Genomic DNA, 23,725 nt, shown 5'->3' with positions numbered 1-23,725 from the left:
TTTGAAGATTTAACAGCTGTACATTTCAGTACTTCACTAAATAAAATATAGGAGTTGCAAGTTGCATTGCGTTTTATTAAAGGCAATGTACCTTACAACTATTATCCCTTACATGCTTGGAGTCCAGCATTTACTAATATTCATAATGGAACTTTGGAGATAAACTTACTCCTAACCTGAAGTGTTTCAACAAAGTAAAAGTGCACTACTTTGAAATAAAGGCAAAACTACGTTGCCAAACAATCGGCAGAATCATCATCCTTCTTGAGCTCTGAGAATGATACCACAGTTAAGTAAAATATTCCTTTTAAGGTCGGATTGAGTTCTTTAAGCAAATACATTTTCACTCACTTGTCTAGCACTTCTTATCATTTTGGTCTCTTATAGAGTCACAATAAATACTAAATCTGTTAGACTGCTTTTGTTTTTAGTATCAGATCAGTAACAGAGGGTTCTGTGGCTTAACCTTCTTTTTGCAACCTGCTGTAAGAAAACATATATTTCAGGTGTATCACATTTGTCTGGATATGCAACACTCTTCTACTTTAGCCATCATGGCTATAAATTTATGTTTAACTTCTTTCACAAAAAAAAAATGCATTGTAGACATCTTAGGTCTGCTTCAATAAACATCAATGCTATTTTATTTGTGCATTTGTTAACCGAGTAAGACACAAATGCCCCTTTTCAGTGATGACTTAGAGGCATTGTTTGGTTAAGTGATTTGTACAGTCACACAAGAAGCAAATACAGGTGGAAGAAATGAAAATCTTGTACCCTTGGTTAAAGGAAGAAGCTCAGAGCCATAATCTCATGCACTAACTGCAGATCAATGTGTATATTGTACCTACGTAAATGTACACTGCGAATACACCAATAAGTGCCCAAGGAATGGTTCAAAACATTGATCAAACGAACACCGACCAAAGTAAAAGTATGAATATCACTGAATTTATTCTGTAACAGGCACGAACAAAACAAAAATACGAATAAAACGAATAAAATGAAATTTGAGTTAAGCGCTTTCACCCATTGCCACAGGGTTTCATCAGAACTCTCCGAACAATTACCCTCAGAAACTTAAATGCCTTTTTAGGCGCCAACATAATTTCAAATCCTTAAAGTCATATCGCAGCAATGTCACTTAAAGCATAAAAATGTAAGTAAACTAAACTTCGTGATATACAAATATACAATGAAAATGTGTACTTGTACTAAGTATAAAAAGTGTTTACAATAAAAATAACCATTTAAAATACTATTGAAATACGAATGTACAAATAATATACATCCTTCGTCTCTACAGCTGTCACTACCAAATACATGTTACTTCCTGTGTACAAATATGTAAATAAATATTAAAAGTTAATGATTATAACATGTTCATTCCTATAAGTACATACAAATAAATGTGTAAATAAATACACTACCATTATATAAATAAATCAATGAATAAATACTATTCTTGTAAGTACAAGGTGACTAAATTGACTACAATACACACATTTGACATAAAGCCTAATAATATTACATAAGTACAGGAAACCTGTGCGTACATAGAATTATGTAAAAGTATAAATATATATAAATGTGAGTATGAATAAAAATCACAATATATATAAAATATTAATTTTGATATTGATGTTATTGAGTGAAATTATTAAATGAAATATTCTCATACACATGGATATTAAAAATCTATTGAATCATAAATATAAAATTTTTCAAATCTATAATGTCTATGTAAAATCTATATATATCTATATATATATTGTACCTAGTCAGACACTGTAGTCTGAGAGCATGTGCAGGATCAGTGCCATTTTCTATAGTCAGTCAGTGTGAGTGCTAGCTTGAATGGAGATGCATATGTGAGTGTGTTAGAAGTAATCAGTCAGTCAGTAAGATTATGAAGTTTGAAATATATGTTCCAGTTACAACACCTGATGTTTTTATGTTCAAACTTGAACCCATCCTGTGGCTCAGTGTTTCATTTGAATACATGAGACATGCAACATGGTGTCAGGATCTGATCCAAAGTTGAAGCAGCTCGCAAACCATGAGGCACACAGTTAGAAGTGGAGTAATATGCAGGAGCAAACTCGTAAACACACAGTTAGAAATGGAGTAATATGCAGGAGCAAACTCGTAAACAGGTCAGCAGTTATTCAAAGGTACTTAAATTTGTATAAATGATTTTCAGTCACGAAACACGTGGCATAACAGTCAGTGTTCAAAATAATTACTGAGTTATCCAAATTGTCCAGAATAGTGACACAATGAATAAAGTGTTTGAAATAAGTGTTTAAAATGTTCAAAAAGGCTAAAATGTCCCAATTTTTTCACAATGTATGACTTTTTCACAGATTTTTTAGTGTCCGGTGTCCAGAGTGTTTGATGTATTTGCAGTGTTAAAATAAAGCATTTTTGGGGAGATTATTGTGCATTTGAGCATAATTGCAAGTACCAGGTCTATACTTATGGTACAAAAAATGTGTTTATAAGGCAGATAAGGCTTTTGCAGACCTAAACTGCTGGTGTTTGATAATAATATTGCATAAATTTGGCCAGTCTTTGAGCAAGAATATGATATTTTCATACAGGCTCCATTTTCTGATAAAGACACCATACAAGAGCATTTATACTTCTCAAATTAGGTAGCTAGAAACCATTGAGTGAGAATATTCATATGTGTATGCACCTGCTGTGTATGCAGGGGAGGGGGAGAACAGCCACATTGTGATATAGGCTGAAACGCGGAAAGACCCTGAATGCTTAAAAAGTAAATTTAGAGAAATGCTTAACCATCAAATTAATATTACAATGGAAAGGCACAAATTTTACACAAGAAATCAAAAGCCTGGTGAAACTACTGCAGTATATGTTACCTACTTAATAAAGCAAAAACATACAGATTTGGTGATCTAAGAGATGAGTTGACAAAAAGACCAATTGTATGCGGTGTTAATAATGATGCAGTGAGAAAGATTTTGCTTTGAGATAGTGAATTAACATTGAGCAAAGCAAAGCCATAGAGATTTGCCAAATACCTGAGCTTGCAGAAAAGCATATAAATATGCTTATCAATGAGAAAAGCATGTTTGCATTTTCTGCTAGTGCAAGTGTTGATAGTGTGCAACATGGGGTTGGGAGGAAAAAGAAATATAAACCAAGAGGTAGTGCCACACCTAACCTCATTGTTAACTGTCACAATTGTGGAGGCATTCATGAACCTAAATGGGAAAAGTGTTTAGCTTTTGGTCAGCAATGTCACAAATGTAAAAAGTGCAGTCATTTCAAAAGGTTTTGCAAGTCTAAAGTGTTGTTAAAAGAGAGTATCCAAAGAAGCAAGTAGATCAAATAGAGATTGTAGCAAACTATGAGAACTGTGAGCAAACTTTCTGTGTTGATGGTGTCTTTGTGATTGATGAAACAGTTAATACAGCAGATTGTTAGTTGTCAGCAAACAGCAAAATATTTTGTACTGTGCAACTTAATAATAAACCCTTAGAATTTAAAGTAGACACTGGATCCAAGTGCAATGTTATATCAGCACCAATGTTTACTAAAGTAAAAGTTGGTGAGAAACCTGATTTAGCAAAATGTGCAAAACTAATTGCTTATGGTGGTGAAGAAATTCAAACTGATGGTGCAGTATTTTTTTCATGCCATTCTGCTGGAAACAGCTATGACTTGCAGTTTTACATAGTCAAAAGACACATGTAGTCACAGTTAGGCCTCAAAGCCAGTCTGAGAATGGGACTGATTTCTTTTAATAAAGAGGTTCACCATATAAGTATGAATAACAACAATAGTTTTACATAGACTATTTTTAGTGAATATGCTGGTAATTTTCAAAGACAAGCTTGGTAAACTTTCTGTCACATATTCCATGAAGTTAAACCATGAAGTAAGTCCAGTTGTCAAAACACCACAGAAGATTCCAGTAGTGATGCAGAGCAAAGTAAAAGCAGAACTAGACAAAATGGTGAATTTAGGCATATTTACTCCAGTAGAAGAATAGACTGAAATAGGTATCCTCCATGGTCGCAGCTCACAAGAAAAGCTCAATTAATATTCAAATATGTATTGATCCAAGAGACTTATAAAAGCACTTAAGCATCATCATCATCATCATCCGATGCATGCAGTAGAAGAAGTAGATGTTTTCATGCCAAATTCCACAGTTTTTTCAGTCTTAGATGCAAAAAGTTCCTTTTGGCGAATTTCACTGGATAGCAAACCTTCATTGGTAACTATTATAGTAGATGACACTATTGTTGGGGCAATAGTGAGGACGAATATGACAGAAAGCTCAGGAAAGTTCTAGACTGTGCATATGAAGTAAATCTTAAACTGCATCCTCAGAAATGTAAATTCAAACTGAAAGAAGTTACTTATGTTGGACATTTGTTTATCAGTACTGGCTTACAACCAGATCTGGCTAAGCAAGCAGCAACTCTTGAGATGCCAGTTCCAAAGAATGTCACATCTTTAAAATGTTTTCTAGGTGTGGTCAACTATTTTGGAAAGTTCAACCCTGAATTCATTGAGTTTTCTGCACCATTATGTGAGTTGGCATGCAAAAATGTATGCTGGCTCTGGTTGGAAAAAACCAAAAAGCATTTGATATCCTGAAGAAAATTGCCAGTCCACCCACATTGAGGGGTCTATATTATATTGTCGAAAGGCCTGTTCATCAAACGCCTTTTCATCAACATGTAAACATCAAAGTACCAAAACTACAAATAGCCACGTCAACAAATTTATTTCCCAGGGGAAAAAAATCACTTGGCCGTTGTCAGGAATTTGCCCCTTCCTCTACTGTAGTGCAATCTTGGAGTTGGTATATTTAGTTATGGGAGGTGTGGGGGGCAAAGTCTCCCTATTTGTAGGGTCTGACAATTTGTTTTGTTTGTGGTTGGCCAAGTCATTTTTTTCCCCTGGGAAAAAAATTGCTGAAGTGGCTGTTCGGAGTTTTGGTACTTCAATGTTTATGTGTTGTTGAAATGGCAATAGATGCACAGGCCTTTCGACAATGTAATATAGACCCACATTGAGATATTATGATATTCACAAACCTCTAACTCTTTCTTGTGATGCTTCAAAATATAGCCTTTGATATGGTCAATCACGAAATCTTGTTACACTTACTTAAATCATTTGCACTTGACACAAGCTCAATTAAATGGTTCCACTCTTACCTGCACAACAGAAAACAGGCAGTGAGATGTCAAAATAACTTATCCAACCACCTCCCCATTACTCTAGGAGTTCCCCAGGGCTCAATTCTTGGCCCTCTCCTCTTTTCAATTTTCATTAATGATCTCCATACTCATATTTCTCCTGCCATCTGTATACAATATGCAGATGATTCCACTTTAATCTGTTCTGCCTCATCCCCCTCTGTACTGCACTCTCTCACCCAAAAGACTTTTGAAACCGTAGAATTTTGGTTCCTCAAACGATGCTTAATTTTGAACCCCAAAAAAAACAAATTATTACTCTTTTCACCAACCCGAAAATCCTCTCCACTGAATTTCTGTGTCACATCAAGTAGTGGCACAAACATATCACCCGAGCCATCTACCAAACTTCTCGGAGTTGAAATAGACAACAATCTGACCTTTGACACACACATCAACAATACTATAAAATTAGTTAACAGAAAACTAGGCTCCCTCTATAGAATTAAACCATTCCTTACTCCACATGCCAGAACTTCCATTGCCCAGACCCATCTTATCTCCACTCTCCTGTACACCTCTCCCATCTACACTTCAGTGTCCAAAGCTAACCTCAGCAAACTGTCTGCTGCCTACAACAATATTGCCAGATTTGCCACTAATTCTACTTTTAGAACTCACCACTGCCAAAACTTAAGGCAACTATGATGGCTAGAGCTACAAAACCAAATTCTATTTCAACAGATCTCCTTAGCCCACAAAATCCTTTACAAACCCATAAACACACCCATTCTCACATCACTTATCACTCCATACTGCAATCTTAAAAGCCTTCTCCTCCGACAAACTACTTATATCAACTAGTAAACCCAATAACTCAGCTGGAAAATCCTTGTTCTCCAACACAGTAGGAAAAACCTGGAATACTCTTCCTCACAATCTCACAGCAATCTCCTCTCTTCCCTGCTTCAAATCCCAACTCAAAACACACCTCAAAACCCACTGGCTCTGCCCCTGTAGCAACCCTGACTAGATTACCTTGGGTATCTAGGTACTCTCAACTTCTCTGCTGTAAATAACTACCTTTCCTCAGGTATCTAGGTACTAGAAAAATTTCTTTACATTTTTTTCTTTTTTACTTTCTCTAGCTCTAGAAACTCCTAACAAAATACACTGACTATTTTTCTCAACTTCTGCCTTTTAATATCTAATGATTTTGTCATATATATTATAACCATGTCTAATGTTTTACCTGATATTACAAATGCTTGCATGTGGAGCTTTTCTCCCCGGGCCTCTGCTGAAAATGGACAAATTGGTTTGAAATTGACCTACTTGACGTCCAGCACAGTCATTATAAAATCGAAGAGATATTTTTCTGTCCATGGTATTCCGCACAAAGTCATGTCTGACAATGGTGCACAGTTCACAAGTCAGCAGTTTATGAAATTTGCTGAGTCTTGGAACTTTGTTCATATTACCAGTAGCCTGAGTATGCACAATCCAGTGGGTTAGCTAAACGTGCAGTTCAGAGTGCAAAATGTTTGTTAGAGAAATCCAAGAGAGATGGTACCAATGTTTTCCTTAACTTACTTAATCTTAGAAACATTCCTTGAGATAACTTGCTTGGTTCACCTGGTCAGAGGTTAATGTCCAGACAGAGTAGAACAACTCTACCAATCAGTAAACAATTGTTAGTACCAAATACAAAGAACAAGAGAGTGGTTAAGTCTCAACTTTCGAGAAAACGTCAGTCGCATAAGTTGTATTATGATAAGACCAGTAAATCCCTTAGACCATTAGTACAAGGAGAAGTTGTGAGAATGCAAACATCTAAAGGATACAACTGAGTGGGAATCATGAAGAACATTTGTGAGAAACTAAGATCTTATATCATACAGTCAGAAGGAATAGATTTCACATGGAATCAAAGATGTCTTACCTGTCTCTGAACCAGTGACTCAGCAAATTGTCTCTGCCAACGACTCTAATTCCCAATGTTACTCTACACCTGTTCAAATTCAAAAGGACAGTGTGGTTCCTTCAAATAATTTTGATGTAATCCCTGATGTTCCAGTTGTGAAAGAATCCCCAGATACTGTCCCTTTTGCTAAACCCAGTCAAAGTTTCTGTTTCCAGACCAAATCCAGAATACACAGCGACTTGAACTTGAACTCAGTTTTGTTTGTTAAAATGTTGACATATTGTCTAGTTGTCAAAATGTCTTTGTTCTCCTATTTTGCATGTCAAACAATATTAAAGAGGGAGGATGTAGATCAGTGTATATATTGTACCTAGTCAGCCACTGTAGTCTAAGAACATGTGCATGTAAGCTACTGTGAGATCAGTGTCATTTTGTATAGTCAGTCAGTGTGAGTGCTAGCTTGAATGGATATGCACATGTAAGTGTGTTAAAAGTAATGAGTCAGTCAGTAAGCATATGAAGCCCGAAGCATATATTTCAGTTACGGTTCCTGATGTGTTTATATACAATAAACGGCTTGAATCCATCTTGTGCCTCAGTGTCTCATTTGAATGCAAGAGACATGCAACACTAACTGCTAGAAAGTTCTCCAGGACACTTAAACTATGTTTAACCACATGAGATGGGTAAATAGTATTTAAATGACCACTAAGAGAAAAAATCTAGTCCTGACAGCATGTACTTGCAGAATTATAGTGTTCTCTAGCTTATTTTTTTTTTTTAAATCTAGTCTTGACAGGATGGACTGGCAAAATTATTGCATTCTGTAGTTTACTTATGAGGTTTAACTGGGTAGGTGAGGTGGTGTGCCACGACTTTCACCCACCAATAAAACCATATAGCAAATGCAATAACAATTACAGTAGATAAACAGCAAGTTAAATGGCATATGCAAAACTAAACCAGACACAGATACATTGCATAGAGGTATAATACAAAGAATCAGTGAAATGAAATGCAGTACATATAAAACAAACATGAAAGTACATTTACATAGTAAGAAAGAGATACAAGTGGCAAATGTGTACTAAGCAATATCTATTTTATAGTAGAGCTTATTCACAGGAGTCTTATTTACATGTGGCATGTGACACCTGTCAGGATACACTTATGCCACCATTCTTTCAAACATGAATGCATACATGAACTACTTTTGCTCTACTTTCTAACATAAAACCAGACTTTCATTGCTGTCACCCTGCCTTCTGTTAAAAAATTATGTGCATCTTCACAGCTTTTGACATGTTGCATCACAGTACAGTATACATTCACATCCTGCTGAGCTCATATACGGGAGGTATCCAATACTGATTGTGTGCCTTCTGTATTAAGTATGACTGATAGATAATACTTGTCCTCTTATTACCTTAATGAGAATTTTATAGGCTAACTATAATGACAGGAAATGTCTTTAACAGATGCCTGCAAAATGTGAACAGACAAAAAATTTGCTGAATGGCCTAATGGAGAAGAGTTTTGTCAACCACAAGGGAATGTGTACAGCAGTAATTAAGTAGTTTCAGGTTTCTTCAGCACACTGTGCATGTCACACAGATGATTGCCTCACATGTATGCCATGTCTTGCTCTGGTCTTTGCACCTTTATTGACTATGGTAATTGTACTACTGGATTCATTTGTCAGTGTCCCATACTGCCATTGTCATCAAGGATTTGTCTCATAGCATACTACTGGATTAGTATTTCAGTGACTGTCCTATGCTATCATTTTCATCAAAGACTTTGACTGTACTGTTTTGCTGGATTAATGTCTCCGTGACTGTCCCATGCTGCCATTATCATCAAGGCATTGTCTTGTACTGTATTACTGGACTAATATTTAAGTGTCTGTATTATATTGTCATTATCATCCAGATACTGACTCATCCATCACTCCTCTCTGCAGTGTGTCTTTGTTGTGCCAGCATTTGGTACAATGTCATTAGGCCATCACCTTTTATTGTGATGCCTATAAACAGTAAAGCAAAGCTTACAATGGAGAGGAAGGCCATCTCATTTATAAGAAATAAAAAGCACATTAAGTATTTACTGTTCCAAATCTATGAGTCTTACAAATAATAAGCATAAACCTTAAATATTGTGAAGATAAGCATTGCATAATTGGTCATAAGTCTTTACCATTGCATTTTAGAAAGTAATAGAATATTCATTACAATGATTCTACCAAGCATTATTTACTTGCTGCAGGTTAAAGAACCTTCTGACTTTAATTTTTATTTTTAGGATTATAACATCATAGGAGTTACTAAGCAACTGAGCCATGAAGCCATTTTTGCCTTGCAAGCACCTACCCTTAGGCCTTGCCTCTTATTTCAAGGAGGGCCAAAACAGTCATAGTAGGAATGAATTTATGAACCATTATCCAGTTGTCCAGTTCCTTTTTAAAGGCAAACAGTGTGTCACTCTGTTTAACTTGGAGAGCAAGTCTATTCCAGAGAAGGGCTAAGCACTGTGTGTCAAATCCCATGGTTGATCAAAGAGTTTATATATTTCACAAGCTAAAGGATGAAACCTGGTAACTATGGGAAAACAATCTAACCCCTTATAACTGAGCTACATTAACCAAACTTCGGAATTGACTGAAAAGATCTTTACAGAGACACAAAGCAAACCATTTCAAAACCAAACAACTTTCAGTCTTAAATAAATCCAACTACTTCTCAAATAAGGTCAGTCTGCTCATTGGACACAAATATTCTGCCAACAAATTCTCTGTAAGCCTAGTCCAGATTAAGCAATAACCACCCACATACTTTGACTTTTCCTTCTGCCTCAATACTACCAAGAAAAAAAAATGCACTCACTGTTAATATCATCTGCTTTGAAACATTTACCTACATTCTATCAACAAGCTGAAGAATGACATTTGGTGACATCTGTTTAAAATGGCCAATGACTGAACTTGACACAAATGCTCTTTGTTTTATATTAGTACTGTTATCTAATGATTAAATACATTCAACAATGAAGCAGTTTTCAAATGTCAAACTCAGGTAATTTACTTATCTATTGAAATTCATTAGTATACTGTTAACATGTTTAGTATAAATTATTTTGCACTATCTGTGAATGCAAGTGTATAAACTGTTTTGAAAGCATCTCACAAAATCTGTAGAATATTTTAATGTATGGAGACACTGTGTATTGCAATCATGTTGTTGCTTTATTTAGAAATGTTTCCCTTGCCAATTTGCATGTTTGTAAAATAAATTGTTGTAGTAATGCATTATTGCCATTAGTTTTCATAAAAATAAACTTTTACTATGTGCAATGCAGTAAGTATACTCAGAAATAAAAAAAAAAGATAATCTTGTTTAACACCTTTCTGATGTAAGAAAAGTGTATAACAGGCATTTGTTAAGCACACCTAAGTGTTGTTAAGATCATGTCTCATGTTAGGGATTATCAGCAGACAGTGCCTGCCAGCAGGAATAGCAATAGAAGTTAAAAGAGCTTTACATTCTGTTAGATATGCCATTGTGCCACACTTCTAAACAAAAACTCTGGCAGACCGTGAAGTATCTAACAGTTTTTAAGGTTTTTTTATTCTTCAGAGGAGTGCGCCATTTCTGCTTGTCTGTTTGGCAGCAATGTTTTACTGGCTTTTAAAAGCTGGCAAAACACAACATGATTCTACACATTTTTCTTATATGCATGAAACTAGTAGAAAGGGCAAGTAGCAGATACATCTCCATATAGTATGAAGAGTTATGACCAGACATCATTAATCATAATCCTTATGTGTTCTAGAAATGGATGCCAAGATTAATTTCTCATGATAACTTTCAAGATGAATTTCCTAGCATCCACATACAGTATCATGCAGACAGTAAGCTGGTTATTATTAGAGACCCAATCATAGTCCTAATGTTTTGTATATTTTATAGGTAAGAAAGTATTAAAGATTTTGATTCATACCCCAAAAGTGAAAAATCTGAATACTTGAATACTTTCTATGCTAATGTCAAGAAGAGCAGTGAGGGAAAAGTCAGTAATCATAATCTACTGAATCAGAATGGGTCAGAAATACCAGGACATGAAGAAAGATAAGGGTCAGTCTGATATTTTATGTGTGTGTATGCACCCTATTGTGTGTGTTTAACCATGTTGCTCTATGTAAAACTAGTCAACTCCAAAAATGACTGCACTTAATAATTATGGAAAGATAGGATCGCTCATCTCTTAAAATTTGGGCAATCCTGCACATCTATTAAATCTCGCTTTACACTAGAAAGATCTTGCATGACAAAATGAAATACAAAAACATTTGTCCCAAGTAGTTGTTTCAAACCTAACACAAAGGGAATTAAAATCAGTTTGCTGCCAGAATTAATCTGTCACATCTGCAGAAGATGATCTCCTTCTCCTTGAAGTAATATAATGCACAACTTAGATTTTTTTTTTTCATTTTTATTGTTTTTTTTTTTTTTTTAGGGAAATTTTTTTTTTCTCCATGTTGACTTCGGTAGTAAGTGTCATTAAAAATGACATCATAAAAGTAAAATATTTTGGTACCTACACTCAGTAAAGCCATCAACCCCACCGTCCTATCATTCTATAGCTTTTACAACTTCTTACTCCTCCTCTCTTCTTTTAACTGTTTTCTTTCACTCTTTTTACTCTCCTATGCATTCTGCCCCCCCCTCTATTTCAACCCTTCTATTTAATACCTCTTTTTCCTCTCTACCAACTTGGTTTAATCATTAAGATGTTTTGTGGGCTTATTTCTTTGTTATTGCAAATCCACATTTTTCAACTGTTCTTTTTCCGGAATTTGATTGTTTGTTAATTTCCATTTTGGCATGAATGTATGTAGTTATGTATTCATATTACCTAAATATAACTTTGTTATTGTTATTGTCATTGTTGTTTTTGTGTCAGGTCTCCACTGAAAATGGGCCATTAGGTCTCCACTGAAAATGGGCCACCAGCCCAGTTGAACCAACACGGTTAACAAAAGACAAATAAACAAATAAATAAATAAACTGCAGTTATAAATGATGATCTTTGCAACCTGATTAGTGAATATGTGTATTACTCATTTGGAACAACCAGGTCAGTTTGGCTTTGTTGAGGGTAAATTTACTTATATACAGAGGAGTAGTACAGACCACTTTCCTCTTTGTAACCATTACACATGATCAGATAACACTTTTAGTCTTGATATTAGTCTGCTTTGGAGCTTGCCTTGTGGAACCTTCTGTACTATGTGTTTTCATGGAGGGTACTTTGGAATTACTGAAGTTTCCATAAGGTATGTGAATGAGTGACATTGTAGGCTGGTGGGGGGGGTCTGTCTCAACCTATACTTGTGTACTGAGGTATCAAGCAAAGAAGTACCACCTGTCTCCATGCATACTTTACCTGCATATCAAGGTGTTGCCAACACATCTTATGAATGAACTTGAGGTAAATTCGTAAGGGGTGTATCTATTCAGTACATTCAGTATACAATTCAGCTGTATACAAAAGATGCACTATTAATGCATCTCTGAATATTTCTGTGGCTTAAGATAGAATTATACTGAGTTTGGGAAAGAGCATAGGTAATGCAGTGCTCAAATCCATTTTACAGATAATTTAATCTGTCCAATGGTGTAGCGGTAAAAGTTAAGAGCTTTAGTTCTTGTGGTACAGGGTTTGATTGCCTTACATGTCATTTGCTTACTGTACAACCTTGAGCAAGTCACTTAACCAGACATTCTTCCCAGATCATCACTGAAAATGGACTTTGTGTCCATTCAGTCTACATAGTTAACAAATAGGTATTATTATATTTTAGGTTAGCCATGTGGCCTAATAGATAAAGCAGCTGCCTTTAGATTAGAAGATTGTAAGTTTGAGTCTTGTCATGGTCATCCAAAAGCAAGACAGCAATTTTGTGATTTGCACACACACACACACACACACACACACACACACACACACACACACACACACACACACACACACACACACACACACACACATCAGTAGGCATACCTTACATATATATCAAGCATATACACCTGCTTGAATAGCTAGTGACTATTGTATTAGGCAATATGTAAATCAACATAGCTCCCCATGGGTTCAAATCCAAGCAGTAACAATTAGCTTTTCTGACCTAAAATAAAATAAATGTTCTGCAATCATTAAGTGATAATAACATTACAGTAAGTGTAAATAGACATTTCTTTAATTGAAATGCATGTGTCATATATGCAACAGCCACAAAACTGTTTGCCTAATGTCTTTAACAACAATGGGATTGGTGCTTCTTTTGTGACATATGTATAACTTTACATTTCTATCTGGGTGTGCAAAAAATTAACAGATGTATGTGCCAACTTAGATTGAATTTGAGATATTAAAATGACTTGGAATTGATGCTGTTTTCTATATTTTATTTCTCCTATCCTGTAGCTCTTTTTTTGTCTCCAACATAATTCCTGCTGCAACACAACTGACCATCAGAATGAAGAGCTACACCAAACACTGGGGATCAGACTGCCATACCTCCATAGGTGGCTATGGTGGTACACCACAACCAGCACAGAAATCCAGCACTTCTGGTCACATCTTGTCAGTGTTGCCTCCAAAACTCTTGATTACCTGCTCCAAATGCATCCTGTAGCTATGCCCTGGGTCTAGTGCAGTGGTACCCACTGGAAGTAATACTTGTGGAGGTGGCAATTATGCAACCTGCCAGGAGCTGACAGAGATGGTGGAGGGGATTATAGAGAGGAGCCTTGTTGCCCTGATAAGCAGAATTGGAAAAGTCCTACATCAGTTAGAAAGATGGATGCCGCATCCATCTCTACCCAATGTGTCCGATACAGGAGACAGTGTAAAGAGTTTGAGGGTTAGGACTAGATTCTCACTCTTCTTTTGTAGGACAAGGATGTGACACAGAAATCCTCCACCAAACCCAACCATGGTGTCCCTCAACCTTTTGTGTCCATCACCATCACTGTGTGTCTTGTCTGTTCTGCATGCCTATACCTGCTACATAACCTTCCCTACCTAAGTAACCCTCTTATTCCTAAACACCTTCCTCAACATTCCTCACTCTCTATAAAAAAAAAATGGCACCCATCCCATGAAAAGAAATATGTCCCATACATAGCTGTACACTTATTCTATATTTATGTATGACACACTTAATTTGGTCCAACTGGCAACACAACATTTTTAAGTTGTTGTCATACATACTCAATGTGTGGAGTGTGCCCATTTTCCAAATTATTTGTAGACGTACACTGTTATCATGTGAAGAAGTGGATAGCTATGGTGCTCTCCCACCACCATCCTGTGCATTCCTTTATTCTACCTCCTCTATCCTCCCCTCTGCCCCTATTTTCACCACTGTCTTATCTTTTCTCACATTTAATGTGGTCAAAAAATAGAATCACACACAATGCACATGGCCAGAGTTGGCTCATAAAATGACCCCTCATTTTTTGTCCTCATCATTTATACTCTGATCCCATGTGCAAAAATGGGAAAAAGGGATTGTGGATGGATAGATCTGTAAAAATAGTAAATGATGGTAAATGGCATTTTGAGCACTGTGGAAAAAACTGACTAGTTTCTGCCTTCAGCTACATTAGTTTTCTGCCATTCTCACTACTGTAATTAGCCTCACTCTACTATAGAAAAAAATACTGATACCATGAGGTGACATTTTATGAAGGGTGTAAAGTCTGATATGAAGATGAGTATTAGTATGCAGTGACTTCAGTACTCAGTAATTTATCAGGAAAAAAAAAACACTGCATAAGGAACACAACAGCATACCTTAAACATAAGGTCACACAGCAAATATGTAGGCACTGAAGAGCTATGTCCTTGTACTAATCACATAAAGAATACCTTACTGCAATAATCAGGACACATGTGTAACCAATGACAACGAAAATGTTAACACAACATACACATTCTGAAATGTTTCAAAATCACAACTGTCTAGTGTATCTGAACTCATAATTTTTGTAAAGCTTGGCATGGAGAACCATGGCCTACTCCTAATTCCTGATCTAAATTCCAAATTAATCCCATTCTAAGCTCATATTTAAACAAAATAATTATGCAAGCACTAATACTTTACTACTGTTCATACAAATGAGTTTACCAGTAGTGCACTTCAGTAAGTGATTTGACAAAAAATAAATGAATAAATAAATCAAGTAATGTCAGTGACTTGTAGTACTTCTGTATGTTTTAATGTTATGTACTCAACATGATGAGTTTACTGTGATGATGTCTAAATACTACATACTGTAAATTATGTTTTTATTTGCACACATTAGCATTGCAAATGGTTTACAGGGTGTGGGACTTTTAGACACATACTTGTTGAATATTGTTAAGGACTGCATTTTCATATGCTTGACATTTCTGTTTTTTATTTACCTTGCACATTGTACGTACAGTACAAAACCTTCACAAACATGCACCAGGGGGTTATGCTACACATGCCATGTTCTTTAGCTGAACAGTCTGGGAAGTTTGGGTGGTACTCCACTGACATCTGTGACCATTATCCATTATATATGTGGTCAATACAACATAATGTGAAACACCTAGTGATGCTTGAATTAATTTTGCAGTATGTAATGAATTCTGATAAGCACAATATAGTTATTGATCCAATCATATGATATGCACTACAAGCATGTACTGTCTAACACTAGTAAAATTTCTCCTGTGGCAATGGCAATTGATACAATGTACTCCAGCTTGTCTGTTTATCTGATGTTCAAATCCATCAGTGACTGACTACTATGTGTTACTGTAGTGCTAAGGTGCCCCAATCACTTTCCATCCATTTTAGACCAAACCTCTGCTTTGTCCCAAACTGATGAGGTCATCCCTTCAGATATGCTATATCTCCTACTTGAAGTAACACCTTTTGTGTAGTGCTAGCAGTTGATACAATACACTCTAGCTTGTATACTTAGATAGGTAGGTGTTCAAATTGTAACAATAACAATAACTCACTTGTATCTGGGTGTGTGATTCTAGAGATAGGTAGGATTGGCCTACCCTTTGTAATGTGATATTATATAACTCACTGTATTGTCTATACTCAGTTATATTTTTTTCTGTTATGTAATGTATTTGTTGTTATATGTGGAGCTTTTCTCCCCAGGTCTCCAATGAAAATGGAAAACAAAATCAGTGGAAATTTCCATGTAAATGAAGAGAAATAAATAAGTAAATAAGTAATGCCCAACACATCTGATGTGTAAATTTATACCAGGAGAGGGCTCTCCAATCAGTTTCAGTTCTTTTTAGCCCAACCATCTGCTTTGTAACACATTGATGAGGTCATTGCTTCAAATACCCTCTATCTGATGCATGTAGTAAGACTTCACCTGTGACACCAGAGATGGATACAATACCCAGTAGGTTGTGGACTTAGGTAGGCAGGTGTTCAACATCTGGCAATGGGTAAATAATGTGAGTGCCTGTGTGTGACCACAGTGACAGTTATGAAGGACTTATCCAACCAATGTTGTTTGTACGCTTTCACTCAGACAAAACCTTTACTCATGGAGATACCTCCCATAACTCCTTCACTCACTTTTGAGCTACATGTATGCCTTGCAACATAATGATGATGCAATGCTTTAAATGCCTTATGTCTCACACGTACTAAGACTTTGACTGTGGCACATAAAGTTAATACACAGTTTCCTAGATTGTCATTGATTTTGTAGAATGTCCCTGATTTTGTGTTGTATTTTTCATCTGTTAGTCATAAAATGTGTGGTTTTATGGCAAATTAATCAGGAGTGCATTAACTAAATACCAGACATACGACTATCATATGTATGTAATACTGTTCACTGTATGGTAATATAAAAAGTGATATTCATGCATCTTTCAAATTATATTAGCAATATTTATTGGTATAATGGTTTGATAAAGTCCTGTTGCTTTGGACAAAAGCGCTTACACAGTCCGTTTTTACTTTGATAATTGTCTACAATAAAACTTTGTTTAGATTATTTGGGCTCATTTGACATTTTTGGCTGCTGGTAGAAGGTGTTTCCTATTGTGAAGTTTTGTGTGATATTAATATTTAAAAATCCTTTGTTATTTTTGGGTTTTGTCCCTGAGTCTTGCACTATGAGGAGAACCTATTTGAAGGTTCAAAATTTCTGTGAAATATTTGAGATTCATACCCTAAACTAAGCTTGTATATGGACTACTGAGTTCCTTATACATTCATTTTTATTTCATTTATTTAATTTTGTCTAGATTTCATTGCTACCTGAAGAATCTTATTGAGACTTACTGCCCAACGTGAGTTTTGTGATCACCTCTGAAAGCACTACTAGCAATTCCATGGGTGAACTTGGAAACTTCTACTTTTCTCTTATTCTGTTGTCAAGCACACAACATGTGGAAATTGCTACCTTGTTGGTTTCAGGAGTGCTCCACACTGACTGGCATCAGGCAGGCACTAAAAACCTACTTCTTCAATCTGGCCTGTAATGAGGATGATTGGTGGTTTATGCTCTTATTTTGGCTATTGTTTTATTATTGTGTTTGTTTTGTATTGCAATGATGATCTTTTTATAAAGCAGCTATAAATATGAACTTGAACTTATTCATAATCACTCCTGGTTGTGCAGTAGGTCTCTCCAAGGGTTTTTATCCATGTCCAGTTATTGTCTTTCCTGTCTCATATATATATATATATATATATATATATATATATATATATATATATATATACACATCTATATCTATACATCTATATCTATATCTATTTCTATACATCTTTATCTATATTTGTGTCTGTTTCTATGTATAGAACATGCTTATAAATGAGACTAAAGAATAAAATTACTAACCTACAATATCAAATCCTACATACATCAAGGGAAATACAAAATGTTTTTAATGCTTTCTGGCTTCCTGCTCTCTAGACCATCTACAGCTGGAAGAACCCTGCATGTTGCCCTAGCATTAAGTATCCATGAGTTACCATGCATCATGAACCATGAGTTACCATGGATCATTATCCATGAGTTACCCAAATCTTTATCCATGCATTAACATAGACGGAGACTCTTAAGTTACCTCATCTCAAGTATCCATGAATTATCCTAGATCATGATTCATGATTTACCCTAGACCATGATACTTAGTCACCCTAAATCATGGTTCATGAGATCCCCTGTGTTGTGATAAAAGAGATACCCTAGGGCATGATCCTAGGCTTACCTTGGATCATGATAGATGAGTTATCTTAGATCATGATGTTATATTTCATACTTAACAGAACTCCATCACTAAGTCTCATAAGTAGCTTTGGATAATATATAGAGCTTGACAGTACTTATATCCCACAGGTAAGAGTACATTTCCTGGCTGTCTCCTTTCTAAACATTTATTTGGCCATATCATATATACTAAGTTGTACAAAAACTGCCTCTCCAACCAATAAATATCATGTTATAAAACTGTCAAACTTGCTGCAAATTGAATATGTGCCTACTATGAAGTACTATTATTTTGATATCTTGCAATGGTCATTCCTCACTAATAATAATCCTTCTGTCCCAATAAGAGTCTGTACAGAAACATTTTTCAATAAGAAGCATTTCCTTCCATTACTATTACAGTTTCTATACACAGCCTTATTTTCATCCTCCCAGGCCTCCTCAATTGTATCAAGAGCAACCATTTTGATGACTCTACAGACTTGTATGTCTGTGAATCTTTATCAGACAAACCAGAAATGTCACACAGATTATTCAAAATAGTCACACAGCATTATTTAAATTATAAAAAATGTCACTGGAATGACTTAATATTTATTTATTATTTTATTATTGTATTATTTTATTTGCATTTGCTTATGATGAAAGTCCAAATGGGTTTTGAAAGACCCCTTTTTAGAGGATGCCAAGGGAGAAAAGCTCCGAAAACATTTTTAGAAATACATTGTGGAAGGTTACAGTAGTAATTCACATAGCATACAGAAAATAATGGTTTAAACTGAACATCTTATAGGTAAACATGTTGTTACAGGAATAATTAAATTATATATATATATATATATATATATATATATATATATATATATATATATATATAGTTTTTACAAAAAGAGGGGTATTTTCATTAAATACTTTTTGCAATGGAGAGTACACAGGCTACTGCTAAGAGTATAGAGAAGAACTAGGTTACTAGCATACAGGCATTCTAGAGAGAGCAAGACATGTCTAAGATAACTATTAGTATCAGAAGTAATGATATTAATAAATATTGATGCCAGCAAGGAGTTTCTAGTCTGGAGGTAACAAGAAGGCACAAAGCTGAGTCTAGCAGATGGGATTTAAAATTAGCTTTGAAGAGCTTAATACTTGCTAGTTGTTTAATGGATGAGGATAAGCAATTCCACAATTTGGATATAAATGTGAAATAACGGGCATCCCCATGGCTACTGAAAGATTTCTGAGAGGAGGTAAGGTATTTCTGTTTAAAATTCAGAGGCCTAGTGGGAGAATGCTATTTTATTATTATAGTTGGGCACTTATCAAGGTAAAAGAGGATGTTGTGTGAAAGTTTTAGTTGGGAAAACATCAATAATTAGGAAATTCAAGGAATATAAGGTTCTTAGGGGACTGCAGTGATGGGTTTTACTGGGCAGATTGATAGTGGATTTGACTATTTTGTTATTGCATTACACTAAATGGTTTAATTGAGTAGTCTGGATGCTTATAAGGGTGAGAGAGACAGCATATGCTAGAAAGGAAGTAGGCTGCGGACATGTACTTTTGGGCTTCTGCTGTCATACAGTAGGGTAATCTGTAGAAAAGTATTTTGTGGTGGATTTCTTTCATTGCTTTTTTGTATGTTGAGTTTGTTGCCAATGATAACTCCTAAGAGTTTGGTTTTGGGGAGTGATTTCAAGCAGAATATTGTTTGAGGAATAGAAGTGGAAATTATTCTTAGTGTGTAAGACATTCATATGTGAGGAACATCACATTATTATTTATGACTTTGAACAAAAAGTGGAGTTGGATGAGTCATTTCACTATGGAACATAAATGCTGCTGTGTGATGCCTAGTAGCTCAGGGAAAGTGGAGACAGAGCAGATGATCATGAAGTTAACTGCATACTGTTTGAGTGTAGCCTTGCCAGATTCTTTACGTAGGCTTTTTTAAAGAGGTTGAATAGTACTGGAACAAGGACGGAGCCTTGTGGTACTCCAACTGATACAGGCAGATAAAATGAGAGCATGGCAGCCACTTGATTCATTGAGTTGTATTGGTAAGCAGTTGGTAAACCAATTTAAACTAGAGAGAGAGATTTATGTGAGTGAGTGTATTTAGAATGATTGAGTGGGATATGCTGTTGAATATTTTAGCAAAGTAAAGAAATATACAAGAGACCAATTTATGTTGGTTACTAAAACTGATTGAATCTAGGAAGAATAGGAATGCTGAAGTCATATTGTGGTTTGGATGAAAGAGGATGAAAGACTTGTTGCAAGGGTGAGAGCAGGTTGTTATTTAAGAGATAATGCAATAGTTGTGAATGCATGCATACATCTATCTCAAGGATTTTTGATAGTGCGGGAGGATGGCTATAGTTATAACATTAGATAAGATGGTAGATTTACCACCTTTGTAAAGTGGGATGATGTATAATTTTTTATAGGATACGGATGCAAGATTCAGCAATGGATCTACTGATGACTCCAGAGAGATAAGATAGGCAATAACTTTTGGTTGGAAGTTGTAGGTGTTTGGGAATACTGACAACTACTATGGTAGTAAGTTTCAATTTCTAAATAGGATTTGGCTATATTTATTGGAGACTATGTACAGATGAATTTGACACTGTGTATGCTATTGCATCTGCAGCAGTCTTAACCTATCCTGTTAGAAGTTGGTCAGGGTCTTTTGATAACAGGGATAGGGGCTGATTTAAGGGAGAAAAGTTTGACCGTGTTAGTTGCTTGTGTTGATGGTACTAGGTTGTTCATTAGCTGCACAAATAGTGGTTTTGATTAGGGAAGCCACCATTTGAATAAAGTGAGATTTGAAAGTTGAGGCAATACTTTAATTTTGGTTTCGAGTGGTTTTAATAGGTAGTCTGATTTTGCCTCATCTGTGTAGGTTACTAACTGATGCCTAGAAAAAAATTGGGTTTGACTTATATTTGTGTTAAAGTTTGGTATAAAAGGATCTTTTTATTCTATATATAACCTAATTTTTTTAGTTGTCTCGGTTCATGCAAGTTGGAGGGTATTTTACTTTTCAGGTAACTATTCCAATCTTCATGTCATATGTAGATGTCACAATCTATAGGGACAATGTTAACAGGAAGTTTGATTACAATATTTATAGGAAATCCACATATTCAAATGCATACCTACATTTTAATAGTAACCATCCATTGTGGCAAAAAAGAAATATGGCAAAAGGTCAGATGATCAGATTATCAAGACTGGTAAGCGAAGATGATAAAGCAAAGCGAAGGTGGTAAACTTGCTACATTTTGTGACATGTTCATTAACAGAGGCTACCCCCACTAAATTAGAGTATCAATTAAAAAAATGAAAACATACACAGAATAAATGAGGAATTATGCTCTCTGTCATGAACAGGGGCTATACATTATCCTTAGGTGACTAAAAAGAACAAGCAAACATAGACTCATACTCAGTTTACATTACATTTCAACAAATGTTTCAGATATTATTAAATAAAAATGGAAAAACACCATTGCTCAAGATGCATATATCAATACATTACATCCATCACAAGGCTTCACATATAGAAGAGACAACAATATTAAAATGATTTTTTGAGAATAAATCAAAAACAGTCTAAACCATTCTTCTTGTCTCCATTAACATCTTAGCACTTACTAGTCATAAGAAACCTCCTCAGACTTTCTTATTTCCATATTTATAAATTTTAGTCCATGCCACTTACCCTTATTTTTGTTAATTGCATAGAATATTGGATCATCTGGCCTGTCTGCAAATTCTGCAGCATGATCCACCAGAGCATTCTTTACTGTCTTATATCCATGGAGAATAACCACAGGACTGCTTCCCAAGTAGATACTGTACACATTCCCATATTGCTTAGCCATCTGCAATCAAAGCAATCATTTAGTTACTTCTCCTTGTGAATTCACAGGTTCATACTTAGTTACTAGGCAACTGATCTGTGAGGACCTTAAGAAGTCTAGCCTTATTTACATTCCTATAGAAGCTTTTATCTACTATATTTTGCAATCAACTAACTAGGAGACAGACTGAACAATGATATGATGGACTTGTACATGTTTCTTCTATTAATGAGAGATGGGATACTTTACCAGGATGAATTTGTTTGTCCACTCCTTTGTCTGAATTACATTTGATAGAGTTAGTTAAGTACTTTTCATTTGTTCAAAATATGTTTGAATAGAGTAAGAGATGTATTTTGCTTTACGTGGAGTAGAAGATGGTCCATAGAAGAGATACTATGTGTGATATACACAAATTCTTCCAACCTTTTCCATTGATTTTATAAGAGATTGATATCCCTTGAGCATGTGTTTATGATACGACTGGGCTTGTAAATATGTAATAGGTCTAACAGAATAGAGTATCCCCTGGATTCAGCAAACTTCTGTGGAAGAATAGCTTATTATTGTGCAGAAGGAACCGTTCCCGTGCAGCACGGCAGCGCGCCATGCATATTGTATGAAGGCATGCTGCTGTGCTCTAACACAGACACGGTTCTGTGTGCAAGTGCAGGAGGTGTGTACAAGAGCAGTGCTCTCACTATACACACACCCTCTGCACTCGAGATGTGTTGTTTGGCAATTCAAAATGAATGAAGGTCTCCACGGATACTTAAGTATCTGTGGAGAAAATAACAGACAACCATACCTCTCAACTGTACAGATTTTCACAGAATGTCCAGATTTCTGCTTCATATTTTTGGTGTGATCCTCCTAAAATCTGCACCTCTTTGGCAAATAGCTGGGAATTGAAGTCATTAAATAATGACAAATATTTGAGTTTAAGACTCTACATCCTCAGAAAATACATGTTAATCCAAAGCCTGTCATTCTATCAATGTTCAAAGTGTCTAGTAGCAATATTTAAAATATATTCCTTAATTTTTTTTTCCTGTGCGCAATAAAAATTAAGTGTAGCTGAGCAGGTGTGCCTGTTGTGCAGCTATGCATAGTAAAGTTTAAAAATCAAAAGAAGCTAAATAGAAATATACACAGTGTTAATAGTGAAACTAGAATAGCAGTCTATGCATGTTCATAAGTGAAACACAACTAAAATGTATTTTTCATAAATAGGTAGTGAATATTATTAAGTATATGCTAACCAGGGTAGTATAGCAGCCCTAAATGTGAGGTGTCAATGAAATTTAAAGTTTAAGCAAGATTAAGCATAGTTAAGCAGATTTGCACAATGGTAAGCAATAGTTATCTTAGCTAAGCAGGTTTGCCCGGTGTTTAGCTTAGCTCAGCAGTTTCAAAACTGTCCAATCATGGTAAAGGGTGGGAAAT

General features: G+C 35.5%; 1 protein-coding gene across 1 annotated transcript in view; it reads right to left on the bottom strand.

Moving 5' to 3' along the window:
- LOC122797107 (cytochrome P450 2C20-like) overlaps positions 1-23,725 on the bottom strand; it is a 1,202,426-nt gene that overhangs the window by 5,133 nt on the left and 1,173,568 nt on the right. The window contains exon 2 of the mRNA XM_044065904.1: positions 22,138-22,300. Coding sequence (XP_043921839.1) covers positions 22,138-22,300 — 163 coding nt within the window. The remainder of the gene's footprint in view (positions 1-22,137; positions 22,301-23,725) is intronic.

This window comes from Protopterus annectens, chromosome 3.part0 (assembly GCF_019279795.1).
Source record: "Protopterus annectens isolate FY-2018-M chromosome 3.part0, PAN1.0, whole genome shotgun sequence".
Classification (NCBI taxonomy): Eukaryota; Metazoa; Chordata; order Ceratodontiformes; family Protopteridae; genus Protopterus; species Protopterus annectens.
The sequence above is the reverse complement of the archived record's forward strand: the minus strand, read 5'-3'. Positions and strand labels throughout refer to the sequence as shown.